General features: G+C 45.4%; 2 protein-coding genes and 2 long non-coding RNA genes across 10 annotated transcripts in view; 1 reads left to right on the top strand and 3 right to left on the bottom strand.

Moving 5' to 3' along the window:
* Positions 1-4,552, bottom strand: part of LOC144078645 (uncharacterized) — a 37,204-nt gene extending 32,652 nt beyond the window's left edge. For all 3 annotated transcript variants that reach the window (XR_013301277.1, XR_013301278.1, XR_013301276.1), the window contains exons 1-2: positions 4,465-4,552; positions 1,102-1,205 (exon numbers count right to left, since the gene is read on the bottom strand). This is a non-coding gene — a long non-coding RNA (uncharacterized LOC144078645). The remainder of the gene's footprint in view (positions 1-1,101; positions 1,206-4,464) is intronic.
* LOC144078644 (uncharacterized) lies at positions 3,512-7,591 on the top strand. The gene is made up of 3 exons (XM_077606896.1): positions 3,512-3,653; positions 5,467-6,145; positions 6,268-7,591. Exons 1-3 carry the CDS (start codon positions 3,594-3,596, stop codon positions 6,441-6,443), a joined length of 915 nt encoding a protein of 304 aa, XP_077463022.1. The 5' UTR covers positions 3,512-3,593; the 3' UTR covers positions 6,444-7,591.
* Positions 6,951-10,212, bottom strand: LOC144078648 (uncharacterized). The gene is made up of 2 exons (XR_013301281.1): positions 9,676-10,212; positions 6,951-9,459 (listed from the first exon to the last, which is right to left on the bottom strand). It is a non-coding gene; the product is annotated as an uncharacterized LOC144078648 (long non-coding RNA).
* Positions 10,213-10,329: 117 nt separating this feature from the next.
* LOC144078390 (epidermal growth factor receptor substrate 15-like 1) lies at positions 10,330-24,680 on the bottom strand. Of its 5 annotated transcripts, none has more exons than XM_077606414.1 (25): positions 23,932-24,680; positions 22,981-23,022; positions 22,830-22,919; positions 22,286-22,333; positions 22,107-22,202; positions 20,749-21,084; positions 19,586-19,816; positions 19,288-19,445; positions 18,615-18,771; positions 18,477-18,539; positions 18,299-18,319; positions 17,799-17,884; positions 17,599-17,671; positions 17,354-17,515; positions 15,599-15,796; positions 15,270-15,455; positions 14,996-15,101; positions 14,849-14,914; positions 13,877-14,013; positions 13,077-13,143; positions 12,876-13,018; positions 12,695-12,788; positions 11,793-11,981; positions 11,566-11,582; positions 10,330-10,746 (listed from the first exon to the last, which is right to left on the bottom strand). In XM_077606414.1, the coding sequence occupies exons 1-25, from the start codon at positions 24,067-24,069 to the stop codon at positions 10,600-10,602; spliced, it is 3,051 nt and encodes a 1,016-aa protein (XP_077462540.1). In that variant the 5' UTR covers positions 24,070-24,680; the 3' UTR covers positions 10,330-10,599. The 5 variants fall into 5 exon arrangements, with proteins under 5 accessions (XP_077462540.1, XP_077462539.1, XP_077462542.1 ...); XM_077606413.1 differs by having other exon boundaries at positions 17,599-17,681; positions 17,800-17,884; XM_077606416.1 differs by lacking the exon at positions 18,299-18,319.
* Between the last annotated feature and the right edge of the window lie 21 nt (positions 24,681-24,701).

Genomic DNA, 24,701 nt, shown 5'->3' with positions numbered 1-24,701 from the left:
ACGACCACTTGCCAACGAGAAATCGTCTTTAAAGAACGATGGCGGGAGGGAGCTTCTTTCCTTAGAAAGAATAACAGGAAATACAATAGTTGAGCTTACCCACGTATTGATTGTGGGTAATGAAGTTTTATTCTGAGAAAGGTTGCCATTGCCTATCGGTGTTGTGTGCACGAGTATACTTCATTACCCAGAAAGCCCTCTTTTTGCCCCCCGCGCATGCGCGTTGTGCGTTTCCTGGTCCTAGGAGAAACTCGTCTGAATTAATTAATTCTGTGCTCGTAGATATTGTTATACACGAAAGAGATGCAAAAAAGACCTGGCTTGGTCGCATCACGAAATTTTGATCGCATGACGGGCCAATTATTGGATCGAAATTTCCGCTGTAAGACGAGAATTTTGTATGACGAGCGGTCGTATGACGAGGTACCACTGTACAGGAAAACTCAACTTGGGCCACTTGCTTACTTTGGTGTGTTTTGAGAAATAAGGGAGGGATTTGGAACAGATCAGAAACAAGCCACTTCCCCCCCCCCCCCCCCGCTTTAATTATCAACGGCGCTCACCAACCTGGTTGGATGGCGGCCCGCCACGGCGGCGGCTCTGAAGAAGGCGCTCGCGTCTCGCCGTCGCCGCGGTAACCTTCGCGCCGACTTTTGGTGTGTGTGTGTGTGTTTTGTGGAAAGGAAGCGTGCCAAAAGCCAATAATGGCGGCGGCAGCGGCGGGGGCAGCCATCATTTGAGTTTCGATTTCTGGACATAAAAAAAAAAAAAAAAAAATCCAGCCAATTTCAACAGATTTGACACCATTTTAACTTTGATTTGAGCAGATTTCCCCGTTTTTCCAACGCTTTGTTTTGCCGGTGGTTGTCAGGGCGACCCCAGGAGGGGGCGGGGCGGGGCGGGGCCGGGCTTCGGGGGAACCCCGCGCAGCTGTTTTTGATTGTCCGGCCGCGCCACGCCACGCCACGCGCCAGGCGTTAAAGCGTGGGGGCGGAGTCAAATGATGCCGAGAGGGAGGCTCCGATTTGGCCTGCTGGTATTCCTACTCCTTTTGCCTTTTATTTTCAGCATTCATTCATATTTTCAACCGCTGATACTCACAAGGGCCACGGGGGGTGCCGGAGCCTATCTCAGCCGACGACGAGTTAGCTTACAATCAGCCTAGCATGCATGTTTTTTGGGGATGTGGGAGGACGCCGGAGTGCCTGGAAAAAAAAACACGCGGGCAGGATCAAATTACTTGTCTTCTTATTACCTATTTATTAAATATGTATGTATTATTTATTGATTATTTCTTTGTTGTTGGTATTTTTGCACTTTGTGGTGAAGCTATGAATCTCATTCTACTTGTATAATGACAATAAAAGCATTAAAAAGCTAAAACTAACTTTATTTGCTAATGCTATAGCACATGTGTCAAAGTGGCGGCCCGGGGGCCAAATCTGGCCCGCCGCATCATTTTGTGTGGCCCGGGAAAGTCAATGATGAGTGGTGACTTTCTGTTTTAGGATCAAACTCAAATGAAGAGTGTAGATGTGTATTACATTTCCTGATTTTCCCCTTTTTTAAATCAATCATTGTCATTTTTTAATCCATTTTTCTGTATTTTTAGTTCAAAAATCATTTTGTAAAATCTAAAAATATATTTAAAAAAAAATAGATAAAATAAACATTGTTTTAGATCTATAAAGAACGGAATATTCAGGTCTTTTAATCAATTTATAAAAATATATATATAAATACATATTATATCTAAAATGGTGAAATCAAGTTGACGTTAAAGCGGCCCGCCAACCAACCCGAGTCTGACACCCTCGAACTAACTTACGGGTAGTTAGGGCCACTTCCAAACTAAAAGTCAGATGACATCATATTGCCGGCCGGGCCACTTTCATGGTGGGCGTGGCTAAGCGCCCGTTTGGCCATAATTTGGCTGTAGTGAGAAAAAAGCCGCCGTTTGGTTGGACCAAAAAAGGCGCCCTCACGTGACGGTGGGCTGAGAACCTTGGATCATTTCTAGGATTTTAGGATTGATTGATTGATTGATTGATTGATTGAATAAGGGAGAGAGAGCACATATAAATATGGTATTTTTTTGAAAGAGAACCCCCGCCCATTCTGGCCATCCCATTCGGAAGGAGGCCCCGTGCGGGTCTCCCCTTCCCGAGGAAGGAGGCGGGCCCTTTAAAAATAACCCACCTATAAAAGCCAGTGACTTTGCAAGAAGTCAAATCAGAGGAGCGGATTTTGCGCACTTTAGCTGTCAAAGTTGTTTTTTATCAAGTACATTGTTTCACCCATTGCTTTGTCACGTTGTTTCAAAAAAAAGGTTTTGTTTTTTTGAGTTGCTTGGTTTTAATCACCTTTTTATCATGTTGCAATTAATTAATTATTCTTGTTTAACTCGTAAATTGTTGCCAAGGGTCAATTTTTTTCATTTTTATGACCATTTTGGACGTCCTTGTCAACGGCGGGAAACAATTCAATGGAAAATATTCTCATTCATTTTTAAAACATGTTTTTGGTTTTTAATTTTCCACAAAGTAGAAAACAGGAACTATTTCATTTGTTTGTTTTAAATAGTAAAACTAATCTTCAGTAATGACTTGAAATGTATATTTTTATTTTAGATTAAAAACAAAAGAGATGTTTTTTTTATGTGACTTAATGCTACTTTCCTGATAAACTTTTAGTTTCGAGGCCATTGCATTTCTGTTTAAATTCATTCGCCTGAGCATTTTGGACGTCTATCACCGTCAATGGCGGACCACGGCGAAAGTTTTTTAAATAAAAAAGGCCTTACTATACTATGTCGTTTTTTAATTTAAAAAAGCCTTACTATACTATGTTTTTTTTTTAAAGCCTTACTATACTGTCATTTTTTAAAGAAAAAAGTCTTACTATATTATGTCGTTTTTTAAGAAAAAAGCCTTACTATACTAAGTCGTTTTTAATTTAAAAAAAGCCTTATTTTAGTATGTTTTTTTAAAAAGCCTTACTTTAGTATGTTTTAAAAAAAAAGCCTTACTTTAGTATGTTTAAAAAAAAAAAAAAGCCTTACTATACTATGTCGTTTTTTAAAGAAAAAAGCCTTACTATACTATGTCGTTTTTTAATTTAAAAAAGCCTTACTATACTGTCATTTTTTTTAAAGCCTTACTATACTATGTCATTTTTTTAAGAAAAAAGTCTTACTATACTATGTCATTTTTTAAGAAACAAGCCTTACTATACTATGTCGTTTTTTTAAGAAAAAAAAACTCACTATACAATGTCGTTTTTTAAAAGCCTTACTATACTACGTCGTTTTTTTTTTTAAAGAAAAAAGCCTCGAAGTGAACCGAAACATTGGCAGGAGATTTTGACAGGCCTGAAAATGAAAATGTTGCTTGGACAACTTCCACTTTCGCCCTGTGTGGCGGGATCGAAGGGGGCGGGGCCAAGAGGCGGGGCCAGGGGGCGGAGTCAGAGCCAGGGAGGAGAATAAATGCGGACGCGAGGAGACGTTCGACAACATTCCTCGGCTGCCAAATCGGACAAATTGTGCAAAACATTGTGACAAATTTGACTTTTTGGGGGACCTAAAACGGACCATGGTTTCCAGCGGAGCCCTTTTACCGTCATTTTCCACTTTTGCCATCCATAATCAAGACGTAGGTACCTGTTTTTGTTGTTGTTTACATTAGACGATTGGTAAAAATGGATTGTCCCTTAAGTCATTGCCATTGACAAGAACGGGTGTCTAATTGATTCAAACTGGGAGGAATACTAATTTATTTGGGCTGGAAAGTGGGAAAATTTAAATAAATAAAAAATAACAATACATTATGAAGTGTGCGTATTGTTTTTAGATATTTAACTGTTAATTATGGGGTCACTTCTTGCTAAAGTTGACTTGGGGGTCAGTTTCTACATATTTTAGGGCACTTGTTGACGATTTTAGGGAAATTCCTAATTATTTCTTGCTCATTGGCCACTTGTATTTGATAGAGGGGCATTATTAGGTCACTTCCGGGTCATTTGTTTTCACTTTTTAAAATGTTTACATTTATATATTGCTATCTATGGCTTCTGAACCGCAAATAACAAGAAATATCGCCATTTAATGTATTCGTGCCATGCTAACAAGCATCGAAAGTGACAAACATTGCTGCAAACGCTCATACTTACGCACATTAATAACATATCTATCCGACATTTGACATAATGTACATGTGATGCCCGTCCCAGACCCAACATGCTCTTTCTAATGTTTACTTTATATCTATATTGCTCTCAACGGTTTCTAAAATACAAATACATACGTAACAGCAAGTCCCTTATCACTTATCGTATTCGTGCTATGCTAACGGGCTAGCTAATGCGGCGGTCGGCCAAAGTGACAAACATTGCTGCAAACGCTCATTTATGCACACCAATGACATTTAGATATTTAAAAAAACGTTATTATAGGTATGTACTTACTTGTCAATGGCAGCCCGGACATTTTAAAACGTCGAAAAATATGAACATGCCCCATTTGACCTGGTGCCTGCCTGCCTGCCTGCCTGCCGGTGGGCTTTCGCTTGGGTGTCCGAGAATATGCCTAATTAGAACCAATTTGAAAACTGGCCACTAGAGGGATCCAAACCACGAATAACGGAAAACAAAGCCCTCTTTTGACGATTGCTTTATTTTTTTTAGGGATTCAAGATGGAAATTAGCCTTCCTGGCAAACAAGCTTTTATTTGCCTCTACCATTATGGCGTCAGGGCGGCCATCTTGGTAGAGGCAAGAACGCCCGCCCATCTTGGTAGAGGCAAGAACGCATCAAACTCCATGCATTGACATTAAGTTAAAAAAAGGAATATTTTTTTATGAATGGCAAAGCATCTTGCGATTTCCCTGTTGATTGGCCGTTGAGGGAACTAGAAGTCCAATCCAATGAAAGCGGAAGGCTGGCAGCCAACGAACAAACTTCACTTCAAATGGATCGGACGTCGAATAGGGATAAACTCACGGACCGACCGGTAAAAGGGCGATCGGACGCCACGCGTCTCGCTTCTTTTTTTGGCGGCGGCGTGGGTGGCTGGCGGCCATCTTGGGTGGGTCAACAAACGCTTGAATTTAGGGCGGTAATGCTCCACTCGCAAGGGATTTGCGTCCAAGCAACAGCAAGGAATGGGGAAAGCGACCAATCTTTAGGGACTTCACATTCAGAAGGAACATTTGCATTGACGAAATCATTTAAAAAAAAAAAAAACTATTAACAAGGCGCAGTCGTCATTACAGCATTGTTTTTTTTGTTAAAAAGTGTTTTTTAATCGGCAACGTCAACCTTTAAAAATAAATATTTCCAGAGGAGGCCATATTATTTTTTTAGGGATTCAAGATGGAAATTAGCCTTCGTCTATAATCTTACATCTATATGTTCATTAAATATGTATTGTCCCTTTATTGAAATCAATCCAACTCTCCATCCCTCAGGTGTGGGCGGGACCGGAAAAGGAAGTGGAGGAGGACGTGGAGACCTTCCTAGACTTGGACTTTATCCTGTCCCACAGCATCGTTGGCACGGAAACGCCCGGGTTCCACCAGCAGGACTTCCGGCCACCCCCGGAGTCGGCCCCTCCCCCCGCGCGCCCGCCGCCGCCGCCATCGTACGGCGGGCCGATGGCCGACGCGGACTCGGATGTGGACGCCCGGTGTTCGGGTCCGGGGTCTTGGCCCCGCCCTTTTGCGCCCGGATGCTTCTCGGGGGCCCCTCTGGACCCGGGCCGCTTCCCGTGCATCAAAATAGATCCCAGGGCCTACGGGGAGGTCCCGGGTGCCGTGGTCCCGCAGAACTTTCCGGCGGTGAAGCTGGAAAGCGACGGTGCCGGTGCCCCGCCCTGCGCCCTGTCCGACCCCCGAACGCGGAGGATCCCGACGCCCCCCCTCAGCCCCGACGACGTGATGAGGCGCCAGTTCCGGTTGGCCTTTCCCTGCGGCGGTTTTCCGGCCCCGCCCACGCCGCCCTCGTCGCCGGCGGCGGTCGGCGGGACCCCCAGGGGGCGTCGCCCGTGGCCCCGCAAACGCACCGCCGGCCACGCGTGCACCTACGCCGGCTGCGGCAAGTCGTACACGAAGAGCTCGCACCTCAAGGCGCACCTGAGGACGCACACAGGTGAGCAATGTTGTCGCTCGTCGGCCATTTTGAGACAGGCACGCAGGTTTCATTAGAATCAAAGCAGAATGCAAATTCAACCCATTTAAAGAGGCGGGTCACTTCATCTCGTTTTTTTTTAGGGGAGAAGCCATACCACTGCACGTGGGAAGGTTGCGGCTGGAAGTTCGCCCGTTCGGACGAGCTGAGCCGCCATTTCCGCAAGCACACGGGGCACCGCCCCTTCCGGTGTCACCTGTGCGAGCGCACCTTCTCCCGCTCGGACCACTTGGCCCTGCACATGAAGAGACACGTGTGATGTCCACGAAGAAGAAGAAGAAGAAAAAACGACTGCAGCGCGATGGCGCCCTCGCGCGGACATGACAAGGAATAACGACAGAAAAAAAGAAAAAAAAGTCGGACGACTGCAGCGCGACGGCGCCCTCGCGCGGACATGACAAGGAATGACGACAAGGTTTTGAGGCGAAACCGCTTTTCCGGTTGCCAAGTTCCACTTGTAAACAAGAAATGTAAATACAAAGTCCTATTTTTGTGTGTGTACATAAACTTGTAAGATAAAAAAAGATGATCACTTAGCTTTCTTGAGGACAAAAATAACAAACAAATGATGTTACACCGCTAAAAGAAGGACGAATCTGTTGAAGAAATGATGTTTGCCTAAATAACCTCAATTTATCGCAATGCCATTTTGAGGAAGGGGAAAGAGGAAAAGAAATATGTCCACAATTAATCTCAATACACAACTTTGTGCATGTGTGTGTGTGAGATTTACACACTGGAAGAAATGCAGATTTTGCTCAATGAATTGCAGTGTCATTATATTTTGTTTAATGGGGTAATGCGCCTGGAAGAAATGCAAACAAATGTATCTCATTAAATGAAAAGTCATTTAAAGTCATGTTTACAAGAAGAATGAACCAGTGAGAAATGCCGACCGATCAAATCAAACTTTTTTTTGAGCTATATGAGAAATTCCTTTGTGCAATTTACCCAAATGAAACGATATCGATAAACCTAATCGCGATGAATTTAGCCGGCCATTAATCTAACTTTTTCTTTTGGGGTATTTGTGAAAATGTCCAGAATGAATCTGAAATATCCACAATGAATTCCACAAAATCCTCCTGAGATGAAAATGATTTGCTCCTGAAAAGCCAAATGAATTACAAAATAAACATGTCATGTTCACACTCACCCCTTACATAACCCGAAATTTTCTCTTTAAAAAAACAACAACAACAACAACAATCATATCATCATCATAAAGTATTTTTTCTTTCCACACAAAAAAACGCTCACTTGCCTTTGTGAGGAAAAACTCAGCATCTGGAATAAAAAATAAAAGTAAAATAAATAAAGAATGGACTCCGTCCGTGTCAGGAAATTGGGGTTAAGCTCCACCCCTTTCACTCCGGTTAATATATCTTTTTTTTTTTTTTTTATGACGGATGAAAAACACATGGAAAAAAAAAAAGGTACACAATTTCAAAATAAAACATCTATTGCACAAGGGAGACAAAGAAATACAGCGAGAGCGCCCCCTAGAGGTCACCTCTCCAAAAGCAGTTCACAGTACATCGGCCAGGGCCGCCCGCCATTGACGGCGAAAGACGTCCATTCAAAGCATCACCTTTCCGTGCCATTGACGGAAATAGACGTTGCGTTCAGGGAGGAAACAGGAAGTAGAATTTTGGCCCACCAATCCATCCAGAAAATTCAATTTTGGGCGGGACATATTTTGACATTGCGGGTGACTGGCAAGAAAAAATGAACAATTCCCAAAAATGATGATCCAAATCAACTACATATTTGTGGGATCATTTCAAAACATAACACAAGAGAAAACCTGGTGTTAACAATTGTCATCTCAATTCATGGCCATCCATCTCTAGCTCCGCCCTTTTTTTTATCTGGCTCCCCTCCATGAGCTGCAACCAATTCATCCCTAAATTGACATTAAAACATTTGTCCCTCAAAGAAATGCAACGTTCCACTTTTTCATCTCAATTCCTTATGATTAAATACGTTTGGGGTGGGTGGGGTTTGATCGCAACTTGCTCAGAGACGTCCAATCTGTCCGAAGCGGGAGGGCCGGCCAGCTGTCCGGCGCGGAACGAGCGATAAACGTGCGTTGGGCAGCCACTTTCCCACTTCAAACGGATTGGACGTCGACTAGCGATACAACTTCAAATTCCTGGCAAAAAGAGCTTTGATTTGCCTCTACCAAGATGGCGTCAAGGCGGCCATCTTGGTAGAGGCAAGAAAGCCATCAAACTCAATGCATTGACATTACATTAAAAAAAGAAAGTGACATTATTTTTATGAATGGCAAAGCATCTTGCGATTTCCCCGTTGATTGGCCATTGAGGGAAATAGATGTCCAATCCAATGAAAGTGGAAGGCTGGCAGCCAACGAACAAACTTCACTTCAAATGGATCGGACGTCGACTAGGGATAAACTCACGGACCGACCGGTAAAAGGGCGATCGGACGCCACGCGTCTCGCTTCTTTTTTTTTGACGGCGGCGTGGGTGGCTGGCTGGCGGCCATCTTGGGTGGGTCAACAAACGCTTGAATTTAGGGTGGTGTTAATGCTCCACTCGCAAGGGATTTGCGTCCAATCAACAGCAAGGAATGGGGAAAGCGACCAATCTTTAGGGACTTCACATTCAGAAGGAACATTTGCATTGACAAAATCATTCAAAATAAAACTATGAACAAGGCGCAGTCGTCGTTGTCGTCGTCATCACAGCATCGGTTGTTGTTTTTTTTTTGTTTTGTTAAAAAGTGGTTTTTGATCGGCAGGCAACATCAACCTTTAGGAAGAAAGATTTCCAGAGGAGGCCAATGACAAACAAACGTCGGCAGCGTCCGATCGGTCGCCGCTTCAAGTAAAATATAAAAAAAATACAAATTGAAATGAAGAATAACAACGTTGGCGAGTGGTTAGCAAATTTCCAGTCGGGCGGGCCGTAAGATGGCTGGCTGGCTAGCTTCAAACACTTTTGTTTTTGTTTTGATTTTTGAAATAGCACGACAGAATTCCCTGAAATGGATAATAAACGTACGTGCCTTAATACTGCTTCGGCTATATTTCTACATATTTTTGTTTTGCCCGTTAGCGGAAGGAAGTCAGTCAACGGCCATTTTGGCGGCCATCTTTTGTGGGAATGGCTGATTTTGCATTTCATGTCTTAAATGAGTGAGGGAGGACCAATCAGGAGTGGCAAAATTCAATTCCTCTTTTCAGAAGTACATGAATAAATAAATAGATGACTATTTTACTTGACTAAATTTGCATCCATTTTTAATACCTATTTCAATGTGTTATTTGTATCTATTTATTCCTCTCATTTTTATTGATTTTTTTATTTGATTCATTTACTGTTATACGTATTTATTTCATTTGTATCCAATGATTCATCTCATTTTTTATTCAACATTTTCTAAATTAGTATTTCTGTCCTAATTTTGCAGGGGAAATTTCCACGTGTATTTTACTTGACTAAATTTGCATCCATTTTTAATACCTATTTCAATGTGTTATTTGTATCTATTTATTCCTCTCATTTTTATTGAATTTTTTTATTTGATTCATTTACTGTTATACGTATTTATTTCATTTGTATCCAATGATTCATCTCATTTTTTATTCAACATTGACTAAATTAGTATTTCTGTCCTAATTTTGCCGGGGAAATTTCCACGTGTATTTCCTTGAATTTTGATATATTGATTGAAATCTTTCTTGACTTGTGGCTTAATTTCATGTCATTTCAATCCATAGATCTCAATGGTTTATTTCGATTTGTATTTGATTTGAATTTGTATTTGCCTTGACTGAAATCAGGTGTTTGTATTGACAAATGTCAACTAATACTTTCTACACCTACATTCGAACTTTTATTGTATTTCATTGGCACGCATGGATTTGCATTCCTGTGTTCTTTTCATCGAATCCTTTCATTTCACTTGTATTGAATCATCGAGTTATTTATAGAAATGGCTATTGACTTATGGAACGACACGTTTGTCCTTTTTTAGGGCTTTCATTTAGTCCCTCCCTCCCTCCCTCCCTCGGGTTCCCCCTCGGCCCGTTTTAACTTCCCACTCGCTCGCTCGCTCGCTCGCTCGTTCGTCCTCCATTTTGTCAAAGCTGGCGGGCGTTCTTCCCGACAGGCCAATGAGCGTTCCTAAACCAAGCGGCCGGCGCTCCGTCCGCACGGCGGCGGCGGAAAAAAGGGGAGAGGCAAAAGGCGGCGGTGGGGGCGGCGCCAATAAAACAAGCGTGTTAAAAGCTAGTCGGCCGGAGTGGTCGGCAGTCACTCACTCTCTTGTCCTTTTGTGGTCCTTTCTTTCGGGTCATCGGCGTCCGGAGGGAAACGGCGCCCTCGCGACTCTCCCGGGCTCCGGCGCCCCCGCGGCCCCCGGGGACCCCGGGGCCCCACCCGACTTCACGCGTTGGACATCTCGGCCTTGCTGAGGGCGATGGCCAGCTCCAGGTCTTCCTGCTCTTGCTGGCGGAGGCGCTTGAGGCGCTCCCGTTCGGCCCGTTCGCTCTCGCGCTTGGCCCATTCCAGCTGCTGCGCCTCGTTGTTCAACTGCGGGCGGGACCACATTTACACAAAACAACAGGTTGCAACCCCATATATATATATATTTTTTAATTTGTTTACATTTTTTTTTTTTTTTTACAAAAAAATCAAGTAAATTTAATGAAAGTGGCTGGCTAGTGGCTGGCTAGTGGACCAGCGCTTAGTGCACATGTGTCAAAGTGGCAGCCCAGGGGCCAAATATGGCCCGCCGCCTCATTTTGAGCGGCCTGAGAAAGTCAATGATGAGTGCCTTGCGACTTTCTGTTTTTAGGATCAAATTCAAATGAAGAGTAAAGATGTATATTCAATTTCCGGATTTTCCCCCTTTGAAATCAATCATTGTCATTTTTGAATCCATTTTTTCTGTGTTTTTAGTTCAAAAATCATTTTGTCAAATCTACAAATATATATACAGTGGTACCTCGACATACGATGGTCATCCGTTCCGAGACTGAGATTGTATGACGAGCTTTTCGTCACTCGAGCGGACGTTTCCCATTGAAATGAACTAAAAACAAATTAATTTGTTCCAACCCTCTGAAAAAACACTAAAAACAGGATATTGGATTGGAAAAAATGTTTGATTTCTTCTAATTCTCCATCTATTAAGAAAGTAACACATAACTAGTGGTTTAATATAAATAAAACGTGTTTAATCTAACTAAAATTGGGCGGATTTCGCCGAGGGGAGAGGGGCACAGAGCGGGCGGGGGGGCTTTGTTTTTAGTGTTTTTAGTTCAAAAATCCTTTTGTAAAATCTAGAAATATATATATAAAAAAAGCTCAAATAAACATTGTTTTAGATCTATAAAAAAACGGACTCACCTTGACTTTGTCCGTTCCTGCCAAAGAGGACAGAAAACATACACAAATCAGCTTTTGGCAATGGAGGAACCTGGAGGACATTTTTGATTTCATTTTTCAAAATCAATCTCCATCCATTGAGCTTTCATTTTTTTCTTTTGTGTTTTTAGTTCAAAAAGCATTTTGTCCAATGGGAAAACAAATATTTTCCGGTTTCTACCGAAATATTGAACATAATAAAAACTCACTGGGTGCCGAGGAAGGCGGGGCAAAGGGGTCCTTGCCGCTGAAGGGGTCCCCCGGGCCTTTTTTACTCTGGAAGGGGTCCATGGCGGCGGCGACGGCGGCGGCGGCGTCCCGGCCGAAAGGTTGAAAAGGGTCGCAGTTCTTGGGGGGGTCCACCGCCGCCGCCGCCGTGTTGACTGGTGTGCTTTTACCTGAAAGTACAGCAAATGCCAGTCAGTCGCTTTGCTAGCTAGCTGGCTAGCATGTAGCATGTGACAACTCAGTTGGACAATTCCAACTTTTGGGCTTTTTTTTTTAATATTTGGGATTTTTCTCATTTAAAAAAAATGTTCTAAATATTTCCACCATACAACAATCTATTATTATCATTATTTCAAATATTTTAAATGAAAAAAAAGAGAACTATTCTATTTTAAGAGACATAAAAATTGTTGTTGAGCCTTTTTTAATATTTGGGATTTTTCTAATTTAAAAAAAAAAATCTAAATATTTCCACCATACAACAATCTATTATTATCATTATTTCTAATATTTTAAATGAAAAAAAAAAGAGAACTATTCTATTTTAAGAGACATAAAAATTGTTGTTGAGCCTTTTTTAATATTTGGGATTTTTCTCATTTAAAAAAATATCGAAAGATTTCCACCATACAACAGCCTATTATTATCAATTATTTCAAATATTTTAAATGAAAAAAGAAAAGAGAACTATTCTAATTGAAGAGACATAAAAAAATGTTGTTCAGCCTTTTTCAATATTTGGGATTTTTCTAATTGAAAAAAAAATGTTCTAAATATTTCCACCATACAACAACCTATTACTATCATTATTTCAAATATTTTAAATTTAAAAAAAAAAATGGAACTATTCTATTTTAAGAGACATCAAAAAAATGTCACTTACCACTGGGGGGTTTGGGCCTGGGCGGGACCCCCTTTTTCGGCGGCAGGGCGGGCGTGTCGCTCTTCCTGCCGAACGGATCTTCGGCGAACGCGGCCTAGGTCCAGGGGGAAAAAAACCCGTGAGTCGGGGTCGCGCTACGCTGCACCACGCTCGCTAGCTACCTAGCTAGCTAGCTAGCTACCTTCTGGTAGTCCGGCATCCAGCCGGCGCGGCCTTCGAAGGGGTCCCTGGCCTTGGACATGTGGCTGAAGTCGGCGAAACCGGCCGAGGCGGCGTTGTTGCCGAACGAGCCGCTGCCGAAGGGATCCAGGGCGCCGAACAAGTCTGCCGCGGAAGAGCGGCGTCGGGGAAAAGTGCGCCCACTGACCGGGGGGGGTCTTACCTGCTCCTTTGACTTTGGCGTTACTGGAGGCGAAGGGGTCGGCGCTCGGGAAATGACTCAATTGCTGCTGCGGCGGGGGGGGGGGGAAAAAAAGGGGAAAATGTTTTTAAGATAAACGTCAACAGGAAGTGATCCGAGAATAGCGGCAGGTGAAGCGAGCATGCTATGGCAAAATCAATGGGAAAACTCCTCAAACTCTACCGAGTGCGTGTAACGTGGAACAGGAAGTGAGGCCAAAATGACTCGAGATCAGGAAGTCACGCACAAAAACTGCAGGTCAGGTGACGGTAACAGGAAGTGACCCATTATGAACAGGAAGTCACCTAGAGAGGCTCCAAACTGAACAGGAATTCATAGGAAAATGTCCCAAAATCAACAGGAAGTGACCAAAAGTAAATTGAAAGTCAGCTGACAGTAACAGGAAGTGGCCCAACTTGAACAGGAAGTCAGATGTCCCAAAATCAACAGGAAGTGACCAAAAATGAATTGGAAGTCAGCTGACAGTAACAGGAAGTGACCCAAAATGAACAGGAAGCAAGCTAGAAAGGCACCAAACTGAAGAGGAATTCATCGGAAAATGTCCCAAAATCAACAGGAAGTGACCAAAAATGAATTGGAAGTCAGCTGACAGTAACAGGAAGTGGCCCAACTTGAACAGGAAGTCAGATGTCCCAAAACCAACAGGAAGTGACCAAAAGTCAATTGAAAGTCAGCTGACAGTAACAGGAAGTGACCCAACATGAACAGGAAGCCACCTAGAAAGGCACCAAAGTCAACAGGAAATAACATGAATAAGTGACCTTGGAGGGCAGGGTGGCGCTCTTGCCGAAGGGGTCCGACATGGCGAAGGGGTCCGTCTTGGTGGTCTTCTTGAAGAAATCCTCCGACGAGGCCTTGAAGGGGTCCGTCTCTTTGAACGGGTCGGCGCCAAACGGGTCTGAAAGAACAAGCAACAAGTCCAGTAACCCATAGAAAATGCTTTTGCGTGCTTATTACTCATTTGAATACATTAATACATTGTTTTTGTAGGATTTCGTATCATTTCTTACAGCTTTCATCCAAAATGGAGACCGTTCTGTCATTTTTAACGGGTTTAATGGGTTGCTTTTTTTGGAAGGAAGGAGAGAATTGACATATAAACTACTCCTCTACTTACTAAGAATACAAGTTGCAAAACAATTTTGTAAGTACTGTATTTTCATGACTATAAGGCACACATAAAAGTCTTGAATTTCTCCAAAATAGACAGAGCGCCTTATAATCCAGTGCGCTTTATATATGGACCAATACTACAATTGTTATCACGATAAAATAAGCACCGTTGGAAAAGTTACGCTAGCTACCAGCTAGCTACTATTTGCGAATGGATTGTGACCGCCTGGACGAACGTCTAAAACTCAGCGTTTTCCATGACTCATTTGGACAATTGTTCAATTGGGACACAGAAAATGAGGACTTTGATGGATTTGTAGGTAATGATGACGTGAGTACGTTGTCAAATGGCGAAATAAAGTACAACCCAACTCCGTTTTGCTTCCGTTGCCTTTTTAAAAACGTGTTTTTAGCGCGTGTCCGTATGTTTAAGCTGGTGTATGTTTTGCCATGCCTGGCTGCGTCTATAAAAACGGTGCGTCCTTTGTGTGTGTCAAATATAGAAATAGCACTCGTTACTGACACTGCGGCTAAAAATACGATGCGCCGTATAGTCGTGAAAATACGGTAGTGGTACTATCGTATTGATCTCGGGAAAGCGACTGCGTTAGAGCGAGTACCTGCGGGGGGTGCGGCGGCGGAGGCGGCGGCCGGCTTTTCAAAGGGGTCGTTTTGGAAAGGGTCTCCTGCGGGAGGGTGACGGACGGGACAAAAAGCTTGAAAAGGCGTCAAAGTCAGCCGACCTGCAAGGGTCCGACGCTGGAGACCTTTGAAAGGATCCGTCCTGAACGGGTCTTCCGAGTGGAAGGGGTCGGCGTGGAGCTCCTGAGGCTGACTGTTGAACACCGAGGTCTTGGCTTTGAAGGGGTCCTCCTGGTTTTTATGGAGGAAAAAGAAAGAAAAAAAAATTCAGAATTGGACACGCCGGCCGCCGGCCGAAAAATAGTAGTCTATTTTCTAATTCTAATTTGAATATTTTCCCCCCCAATATTGCTTTGATTAGGTGAGAAATGACCATATCCGGCTGGCTAGTGGAGTCACCTCCTGGGGGAGCCCGCGGTGGGGCGGGAAGGCCCCGTTCTCGGCCCGCTCGCCGAAGCCCTCGCTCATGTCGGCTAGGTTGGTCATGCTTCCTCCGTGGGTTCCGTTGAGGGTGCTGTTGTACTGCTCGATGCTTTTGGACACTTCCTGCTGGCTGTCCTGGATCTGCGAGAGTTTACTGCGTGCCTATAGCCAAAGGCCAACAGGGGGTAGCGCAGGTGAGCGAGGGGAAGCGCCGGCGAGGGCAGCGCCAACAGGGGGCAGCGCAGGTGAGCGAGGGGAAGCGCCGGCGGGGGCGGCGGGGGCAGCGAGCGGAGCGGCGCCCTCACCTGGTTGATCTCGTCCTGCGTGGCCTTCAAGGACTTGATAATGGTCTCCAGCTGGATCTTGCCGGCGGCCAGGCTCTGCTCCAGTTGCTCCTCCTCCTGCTGCAGGCGGCCCAGGTCGGCCTTGGCCCGGCTCAGCTCCTCCTCCTGGTTCTGCAGGTCCGACTCCTGGGAGTGGATCTGGCTCTGCAGCGTGGAGATCTGCCGGTGGTGACAAAGGAGATTTTTTTGTATCAAAAAATGCTTCAAAATGGACATCAAAGTACATATATATATCCATTTATTTGCCAAACCTCATTCGGCATTAAAGTAAACGTGCTTTATGATTGACCAAAAAATGGCCTTCATGGCATCAGTTCCACTTTTTAGTGCAAACCTGCTTTCAGTCCGCATCCGAAATAGGTCTGAAATGACTCATTATGGGATTTGAGTTGGGAAACAGCGCCCTCGTGCGTTCAAACTGAATGACTACATGTCCAGGCACGGCGGCTGACTGCTGCTGACCCGTGGACATAAGTGGAAGTGCAGCCACCGACTGTTTATTTGCACCAAAAAGACGTGTTAAGATCCATCAAACCCAATTTAAATCTATACGGCTTTCAATTAAATGAAATCAATGGATCAAATTTGGTTGCTCATCGTGGCATCATCCACATCCCTATTAAATTTTATATATATATATATATATATATATATATATATATATATATATATATATATATATATATATATATATATATAAAAATTATATATAGGTTAATAAATAAATACATGAATAAATATATAAATAAATAAGCGTGTCTCTGAAGTATATATATATAAATTATATATATATATGTGTACATATATATAAATTATATATATGTATGTGTGTATATATATATATAAATTATATATATGTATGTGTGTATATATATATAAATTATATATATATAAATTATATATATAGGTTAATAAATAAATACATGAATAAATATATAAATAAATAAGCGTGTCTCTGAAGTGTATATATATATATATATATAAATTATACATATGTATGTGTATATATATATATATATACATACTTCAGAGACACGCTTATTTATTTATATATTTATTCATGTCTTTATTTATTAACCTACTTATGACCTATCTATTTATAATAATAATCAGACATAAGCCCTGTCGTCATTATCAACAACACAAAAAGCCTACTTGTCATCACACCCAGAAAGTGCGTGTGACGAAATTGGTGGTGCTTCTCCATAAGCTGCTTTTACTCGGCAAAAGACCGAAATAAGTGATAGTTACGGACGGACTTGTCATTTGGCATTCTGCTCTTATGGATACAGGTCGCTTACCTCTCGCTTACCTCTCTCTCACTGTCTTTCACTTACTTTACTTCAGTCAGCTAGTAGGAGGCAGATCACCACCCAAACATCTTTTCAGATTACCGCAGAAGGAAATGTGTGTTATGTTACCGCAAATTTAGAGTTCTGATGGATGTGGGGATAAAAGTGTCCTTAGGCCTATTTGTCCGTGCTTTTGTGGGACCTATAGCGTCTGCAAGGGGGCAGGCAGCAGCTATGTCTAAAATGCCTTTCCTATTTCTGCATCCTCACCCTCTTGCTACTGTGACAACCAAATTTCCCCAATACGGGATGAATCAAGTTCTCCAATCCAATCCAATCCAATCCAATCCAATCCAATCCAATCCAAATCTCTTCAATATTTTAGCCAAAGAGCAGTATAAGGAGGCCGGAGCGTCCGTCTCACCATCTGCGACTCCTCCTGACACTTGATGCGGACCTCGTTGAGCATGTCTTCCAGTTTACGCTTCTGCTGGTCCATCTCGTCCAAGCGGTCCTGGGCGTCCTGCTTCTGGGCCTCCAGCTCCTGAAGGCAGGCCGCCTCCCGGTCCAGCTCGTTCTGCATGTCCTGCAAGGAAAAAAAATTACATGAATAATCTCAGAAAATTGGCCACGCCGGGGCGGGGTGGGTGAGGAAAGTCTCCCACCGACCTGCACTTCGCCGCTCTTGTGCCGGATGGCCTCGTCCGCCTCCCGGATGTCCTGCTCCAAAGTGTACTTCTCCCTGTGACACCCAAAGACAACAACAACAACAAAATCATGAAGGAATACAAGACGTCAAGCCGTGACAGGGCGCAAGAGCGAACGGCGGGCCACGGGGTAGGGGCGGGGGGTGACGTTCCTCTCCTCACCTCTGCAGCTGAGCGATCTCCTGGCTGATGTCGTCCAGCTCTTTGATACCCGTGAACTCGCCCGATCCCACCGAACTGGAGCTGTCCTGCGAGGAGGGGGAAAAAAAGGGAAAACGGGGGTGGTGAAACGGCGGGAAAACGACGACGACCGAAAGAAGGGAGTCATGTGGAGGGAAAAGCTCAGAAAACCACACGAGCACAAAGGGTCGCACGAGTGGGGTTTGGGGGGGGAGGGGGCTACGCGCAAGGGTCCCCGTGTTTCTTTTCCCGCCATTTTGGTTTTTGACATTGATGGGAAGGTGGCCTCTACCAAGATGGCTGCCGCCTCGATCCCGCGGTCTTGCCGTGCTTCCGCCGTCCATCGAAACACGTTTGTCGCGGCCGGACGTCCGATCCGTTGGAAGGGACTTCCAACGGATCGGAGGTCTATCGGCAACAAACGTGTGGGTGGAAGGAGGATTGGACGCCGTCAATGACACCGAAAGAGAGAAGTTACCTACCCGCAACTTGAACATTATGGCCTGAGGAGGAGGAGGAGGAGGAGGAGGAGGGGGAGGAGGGAGACGAGGAGGTCAGAGCGGCGCAAGAGTTCAACGTAAACAACAACAAAAAAGAGGAAAACAAAGAAGGAGGAGGAGGAGGAGGAGGAGGAGGGGGAGGAGCCTGGGCAGAACTCACCCTCCTCATCTCCGACAGCGCCGCCATCTCGGATCCCACCGGTGTCATGTACCCCGACACGCCCTGAGAGTCAGGATGGAGGTTTTAGGTCGGCCAGGGGGAGGGGCGGCGGGGCGTCCGTCTGGTTGGCCAACCTACCGACACGGGGGTCCCCCTCTCCGAAGGCGGGATCATCTCGGCCGTCAGCGCCTGCGGAGGGTCGGCGCCCTTGCTGACTTTCTGCTGGATCAGGTGCATGGCCAAGGCAAACTGTTCCCGGGTCAACTTGCCCATCTGCCTGGTGTCGGCCAGGGCCCTGTCGGAGACGGGGACAAGGACGGGGACACGCTCGTCTTTTAGTGCCAGCCGGATGGACGGCCGAGCCGTGTGCGGTCGATTGCTCGCCGGTCTTTTGGTCGCCGTCTTTTGGTCGCCGGTCTAAACAAGGTAAAACAGCACGGTCTACGCATTAATAAAAGGCAACAATGGCCATGAGCCGTTTCACTGAGCCCAAGTGTGAGTGTACAAGAGTTTGTATGTACATGCGTTGCTGTCCCTTTAAGAAGCGACGTACGTCCGTCAGGGTCTTAACAAGTTCTCCAACAAAAAACAATCAAAGTCCAGGAAATGTGGAGCTTTTCTTTAGCCTAATAATGAATAGGGCATGAAGTATGACTAAATAGTCATTGGCACTTTGTATTTAGGGAATTTGAGCAACCATTTCAATGGTAATGATCAATAACCTTCCGGGCGACCAAAAGACCGGCGACCAAACGACCGAGTACCGGCCGACCGATCGACGACGACGACGACGACGGCGGCGGGGAGCTACCAGATGTGGGCCAGGACCCCCTGCGAGAGACCCGACTGCATGAAAATGTCCTTGACTTCCAGGCCGCTGACAAAACCGTCCAGGTCCGTGTCCATCTTCAAGAAGATGTCGTCGTAGCGACCGCGTTCCGACGCCGGGACCACCCAGTTCAGAGAATACTGCAGATTTGAGGGGGGAACGAAAACAAAGTGCGGGGAAAAAAGACAAAAATCATGTCATTTTCTGAACGGCTTATCTGCACGAGGGTCGCGGGGGGGGGGGGGGTGCCGGAGCCCATCCCAGCCAACGAGGGACGCACCTGCGCCGACTTGAGGCCGTGTTTGGGCGACAGGCTGCCCGTGCTGTTGAGCGAGTTGACGCTGCCGTGCGACGGGGTGGAGCGCAGCGAGTCTTTGGGCGGCGGCGGGCTGGCCGGCAGCGGGGGCGCCGTGCCCAGGCTTTTCTTACGCTTGGACGGCGGGACGAGAGCGGCGGGCAGGTGGCTCGGGACCGCTTCCTTCTCCAGGGCGCGGTACACCAGGTGCATGGCCTGCCAGCGGCCAACCAGCGGCCAACCAGCGGACAGCGGACAGCGGGAGGGAGGGAGGGAGGGAGCACCCCCAAAGAAATACAAAAATAGATGTGAGCACTGGTCAAGTTAACGACACGTGATATGAACAAAAGTGAGTGCATGGACTGACTCAAGAGTCCAAGTGGCCCATTTAAAATGAATTTAGTCACTCAGAATTCTGAAGAAAAAAAAAAAGTGAAATTTCAATTGAATCGAAGAATTTTGACAATAAAGGCTGAATTCTGAAGGAGAAAAAAAAATCGGAATCCTAAAAATAAGGTCCCAATTTGGACAGTCTGACTTCTGGGAATGAAATTGTCATTCTCAAATTAAAAGTCCGAATTGGGATATGTGGTCAATTCTGAGAGAGAGAAAAAAAAAACAGTCAAATAGGAAATCAAGTCAGAGAATCAAGTCAGAATTTGGAAGTCAAAGACTGAATTCTTCGAGAAAAAAAAAAATCTAAAAATAAAAACTCCATTTTGAGAATAGAAATGTGAATTGTGAGAATCCAGCCAGAATTCTGAAAAAAAGATGTGACATTTCAATTGAATGGAAGAATTCTGACAATAAAGGCTGAATTCTGAGGAAAAAAAATCTCCATTCTAAAAAAAAGGTCCGAATTTGGACAGTCTGAATTCTGAGGGAAAAAACAATTGTAATTCCCAAATTAAAGTCCGAATTGGGACATCCGGTCAATTCTGAGAGAGAAAATTCAATCAATTCTGAAAATCAAGTCAGAATTTGGACATCAAAGTCTGAATTCTTCCAATCAAATCTGAAAATAAAAAGTACATTCTGAGAAAAGACATTTGAATTGTGAGAATCCAGTCAGAATTCAGAAAAGACTTCCAATTGTGGGATTTCAAAAGAAAGCCACGGACGGACGGACGGACGGACGGATGGCTCACCACGGCAAACTCGTCCCTGTCCAGGTGTCCGTCTTTGTCAATGTCGCTGAGGTCCCACACCCTGCCCAGGACGTCCAGAGGCAGCTTGGAGTTGACCAGGACGGGGCGCACCTTGTCCCCCGACAGCAGGCCGCCCACGGGCGACAGGCTCTCGAAGATGCCGTCGAATTTGCTCTTCTCCTCCAGCTGAGAGCAGACGCCAGCCGATGGGCCCCACCCGCCGCCGCCACCGCCGCCGCCACCGCCACTGCCGTGGCCCAGTGGCGCCCACGTACCTACCCTGACGGCCCAGTGGGCTTCGCTGGAGGCGCCGAGGGAGGGGCTCCCGCAGTCCTTCTGGAAACACCACAACTTATACTCACCCGCAGAAATTGACCCCTAAAATCACCAGGAAGCGACCCATAAATGACCCCCAAATGGACTGGAAACGACCCAGAAATCACCCCAAAATCCACAGGAATCAGGACAGAACACCCCCCCCCCAAATAAAAATGAAGCGACCCAGAAATTCCCGCCAAAATCAAAAGGAAGCAAGCCATAAATTCCCCCCCAAATCGACAACAGGCAACCCAGAACTCCCAGCCAAAATCAAGAGGAAGGAACCCAGAAATTGTCCCCAAATCCACAGGAAGCAGGCCAGAATATCCCCCCCCCCCAAAAAAAAAATCAACACCAAGCGACCCAGAATTTCCCGCTAAAATCGACTTGAAGCAACCCATAAATTCCCCCTGTAAAATCAACATGAAGCGACCCAGAATTTCCCGCCAAATTCAACAGGAAGGGACTCAGAATATTCCCCCCTAAAATCAGCATGAATCGACCCAGAAATTCCCCCCAAAATCGACAACAGGCAACCCAGAACTCCCTGCCAAAATCAAGAAGGAAAGGACCCAGAAATTGTCCCCAAATCCACAGGAACCAGGCCACAATCCCCCCCCAAAATCAACATGAAGTGACCCAGAATTTTCCGCTAAAATCGACTTGAAGCAACCCATAAATTCCCCCTGTAAAATCAACATGAAGTGACCCAGAATTTCCCCCCAAATTCAACAGGAAGGCACCCAGAATATCCCCCCCGTAAAATCAACATGCAGCGACCCAGAATTTCCCGCCAAAATCAACAACAAGCGAGCCAGAATTCACCCCCCTAAAATTGACATGAAGTGACCCAGAACTTCCCGCCAAAATCAACAAGAAGCGAGACAGAACACCCCCCCCCCCCCCCCGTAAAATCAGCATGAAGCGAGCCAGAAATTCCCGCCAAATGAACAGAAAGTGAGCCAGAACTTCCCTCAAATGGCTACGCGGTCGTACACAAAAGCCAGACTCCGATTCCGACCGGCGTGACGGCGACTCACAAATTTGGGCGGCGGCACGCTGAGGTTGAGGCTGGACACGCTGACATCGTGGCCGCTCTGCGCGCACGCCACCAGGCGCAACGCCACGTAAAATCCCTTGGGCGCCAGGAAATCCAGCGCTTAGGAGCCGGAGGCGGAGCCAGATGATTCCCGGTGATACGGCGCCACGCCTCCCTTACCTGTTTGTCCAGGTAACCTTTTGCATCCGGATCCGCCAAGTCCCAAATCTGAAATGACAACCGTCTTGATTCATCCATCGCCCCACAAAATGGCCGCTCCTCATTTTAAAAAAAAAAAGGCTCCGCTTTCTTCTTACATCCCAAAAACATGCACGCTACGCTAATGTTACATTGTTCCAGGATTGGTTGTTTGACTCCTCACGCCCTGCAATTGGCTGGCCAACAATTCCCCCCGCCTACTGCCCATACTTTGCTGGGATAGGCTCCAGCACCCCTCACAACCCTTGTGAGAGTAAGCACTTCAGAAAATGAATGAATGTGTGGTACTTTGCAACATTTTTAGATCGGAATCAAGGCTAAAAAAAAAAATGTTCATGGCTCCAAAGCAGAAAAATAAGCTAGTGTCAAAAGAAGCTAACTGTATGTTTTGCAATAAATTCATGAGCAAGTGTCAGTCATGTCAAAATGAAAAGACGATTGGAGAAAAAGATGGAATGATTTTTGGGTTTGGAAAAGAGTGATGACGCGGCTTTCCGCTCGTTACCTTTCCTAGGGTCACGTCCGGAAGTCCGGATTTCTTCAAGAAGAGGGCGGCTTCCGTGGGTCCCACTCGCCCCGTGTTTCCCGGATCCACCTGGGGAAGACGCGGCCCAAAATGGGATGCCGTTGTGGCGCTAAGCTAACGGCGCTCTCACCTGTCTGTAAAAGTTGTCAAAGACGGGGCTCCCGCTCGCCAGCTGCCACAAAAAAACGCAGATTTTAATTCATTTGAAGTCATTTATTAAGTCTCACAGAAAAAAAAACTACAGATACATTTTTTTTCCTTCATTTCAATTATTTCTTACTCATAAAAACTGACGGATACATCTTAATTTGATTTTTTTTTTTACAGAAATAAGTATAAACAAATGCTAATCCAATCCATTTCCATTTATTAGATAGAAAAAATGTTCATTTTGAAGCACTTTTTCTTATTCATTATGATTGTTTTGAATGACATCTAAACGGCAGCTCGGAAATGTCAGTTTTCTTTCAAAACAAATCACCTTCGAAACGTTGCCCACCTAGCTTAACTGTACGACCACGTAAATGACATTACAACCCAATTCAAGCTAGCAGCCAGCGGTTTTAAAAAAAAACACGAATAAAACCATTTGCCAAGACGTGTCCGTTGAACGACACGACGAGCGGCTTTTACTTCGCCTTTTCCCTACAAATGTAGTCGTAGCGCCCGACTTCAGCATCAATTCGTCACCCCTGATTAGCTCGCGAGGCTAGCTTGGCTAGGCGCGGCTGGCTAACTCGCGAGCAACCGCTCCGAGCGAGGGCGCCGGTGGTCGGGGTCACGCCCGCGAGACTCCGGCACGGAGCCCCAGACCGCCGCCTTCCTCGGTTAGCTGGCGGCTAGCCGGCTAGCCGGCTAGCGTGTCACCGTCGCCGGCTAACTCACGAGCCCGCTACGTAACGGAACCGCCGCACTGGGCCCGGCTCAGGCGGAACGCGGAGCTTAACACACCCCGTTCCCCGATGGCGACGTCACGGTAGACGACTTTATCGCGGAGCGTCGTCGACCCACGAAGGGGAACGCGTGCGACGGCGGTTATGTGTTCGAAAACAGCGGGGGAACGAAGGGCCGCATCCTTTACCTGACTGAAAGATGTGAGCGCTGCCATCTTCCCTGTTGCTCCGGGAACGCACCCTCCCTCACTGGCGCACGGCCGGGAAAGTGCGACCCCAAGCGGACAAGCGCGGGACTCGCTGCTCCAGAGCATGCAGACGGCCATCTTGCGGCAGGTGAGGGATTGACATCTCTACAGATAACTCAACTCGCACAATTATTGGCGGACAGTTTGGGTCATGATCATATTTTTAAACTCATTAACGGACTTTTGAAATCACTGATACAGAGTACAATTGATCGCATTTATTCTCAGCTAATTCTCTCAAACGGCACATATTTAGTCAAATATATTATTTGATATTATGGTACATTTAAAATCAATGGGATAGAACTTTTGAAATCATTGTTATATTGAGTGCATTTAATCGTAATTCATCTCAGAGTTCATCTGAACTGCCATTGACGGCAATAGACGTCTCATCTATTGGTATTGGGAGGCCTGGCAGCACTTGATTGAGAACCAGCATTTACTCAGATATTGACACGGTTCATCATTTTAATTGCACATTAACACAGTGAGTTAATATAGATTATTTTATTATAAATGGCAGTCTCCTAATTCTTTTGATTAACAGAGTGCACTTCATCATAATTGTCTCTCACGATTCAAAATGGGTAAACATTGATCAGGCCTATTTTTTTTAAAAATAAAATTATGTATATTTTCATTTGTCACGCTAATACTATCAGGACCGTAAATAATGGTTCCGCCGGCCTTGGTTGGCCCCCAGGCCA

Source organism: Stigmatopora argus, chromosome 8 (assembly GCF_051989625.1).
Source record: "Stigmatopora argus isolate UIUO_Sarg chromosome 8, RoL_Sarg_1.0, whole genome shotgun sequence".
Lineage (NCBI taxonomy): Eukaryota > Metazoa > Chordata > Actinopteri > Syngnathiformes > Syngnathidae > Stigmatopora > Stigmatopora argus.
This window is presented reverse-complemented; position numbering and strand designations above follow the sequence as displayed.

Coding starts and splice junctions, on each gene's coding strand:
- LOC144078390 (XM_077606413.1), bottom strand. CDS start 24,069: ATGGCCGTCTGCATGCTCTGGAGCAGCGAGTCCCGCGCTTGTCCGCTT. Junction 13,019..13,076: donor CGCCAAAGTCAAAGGAGCAG/GTAAGACCCCCC, acceptor CTTCCGCGGCAG/ACTTGTTCGGCGCCCTGGAT. Junction 11,982..12,694: donor CAGGCCCAAACCCCCCAGTG/GTAAGTGACATT, acceptor CTGTACTTTCAG/GTAAAAGCACACCAGTCAAC.
- LOC144078644 (XM_077606896.1), top strand. CDS start 3,594: ATGGTTTCCAGCGGAGCCCTTTTACCGTCATTTTCCACTTTTGCCATC. Junction 3,654..5,466: donor TTGCCATCCATAATCAAGAC/GTAGGTACCTGT, acceptor TCCATCCCTCAG/GTGTGGGCGGGACCGGAAAA. Junction 6,146..6,267: donor GCACCTGAGGACGCACACAG/GTGAGCAATGTT, acceptor GTTTTTTTTTAG/GGGAGAAGCCATACCACTGC.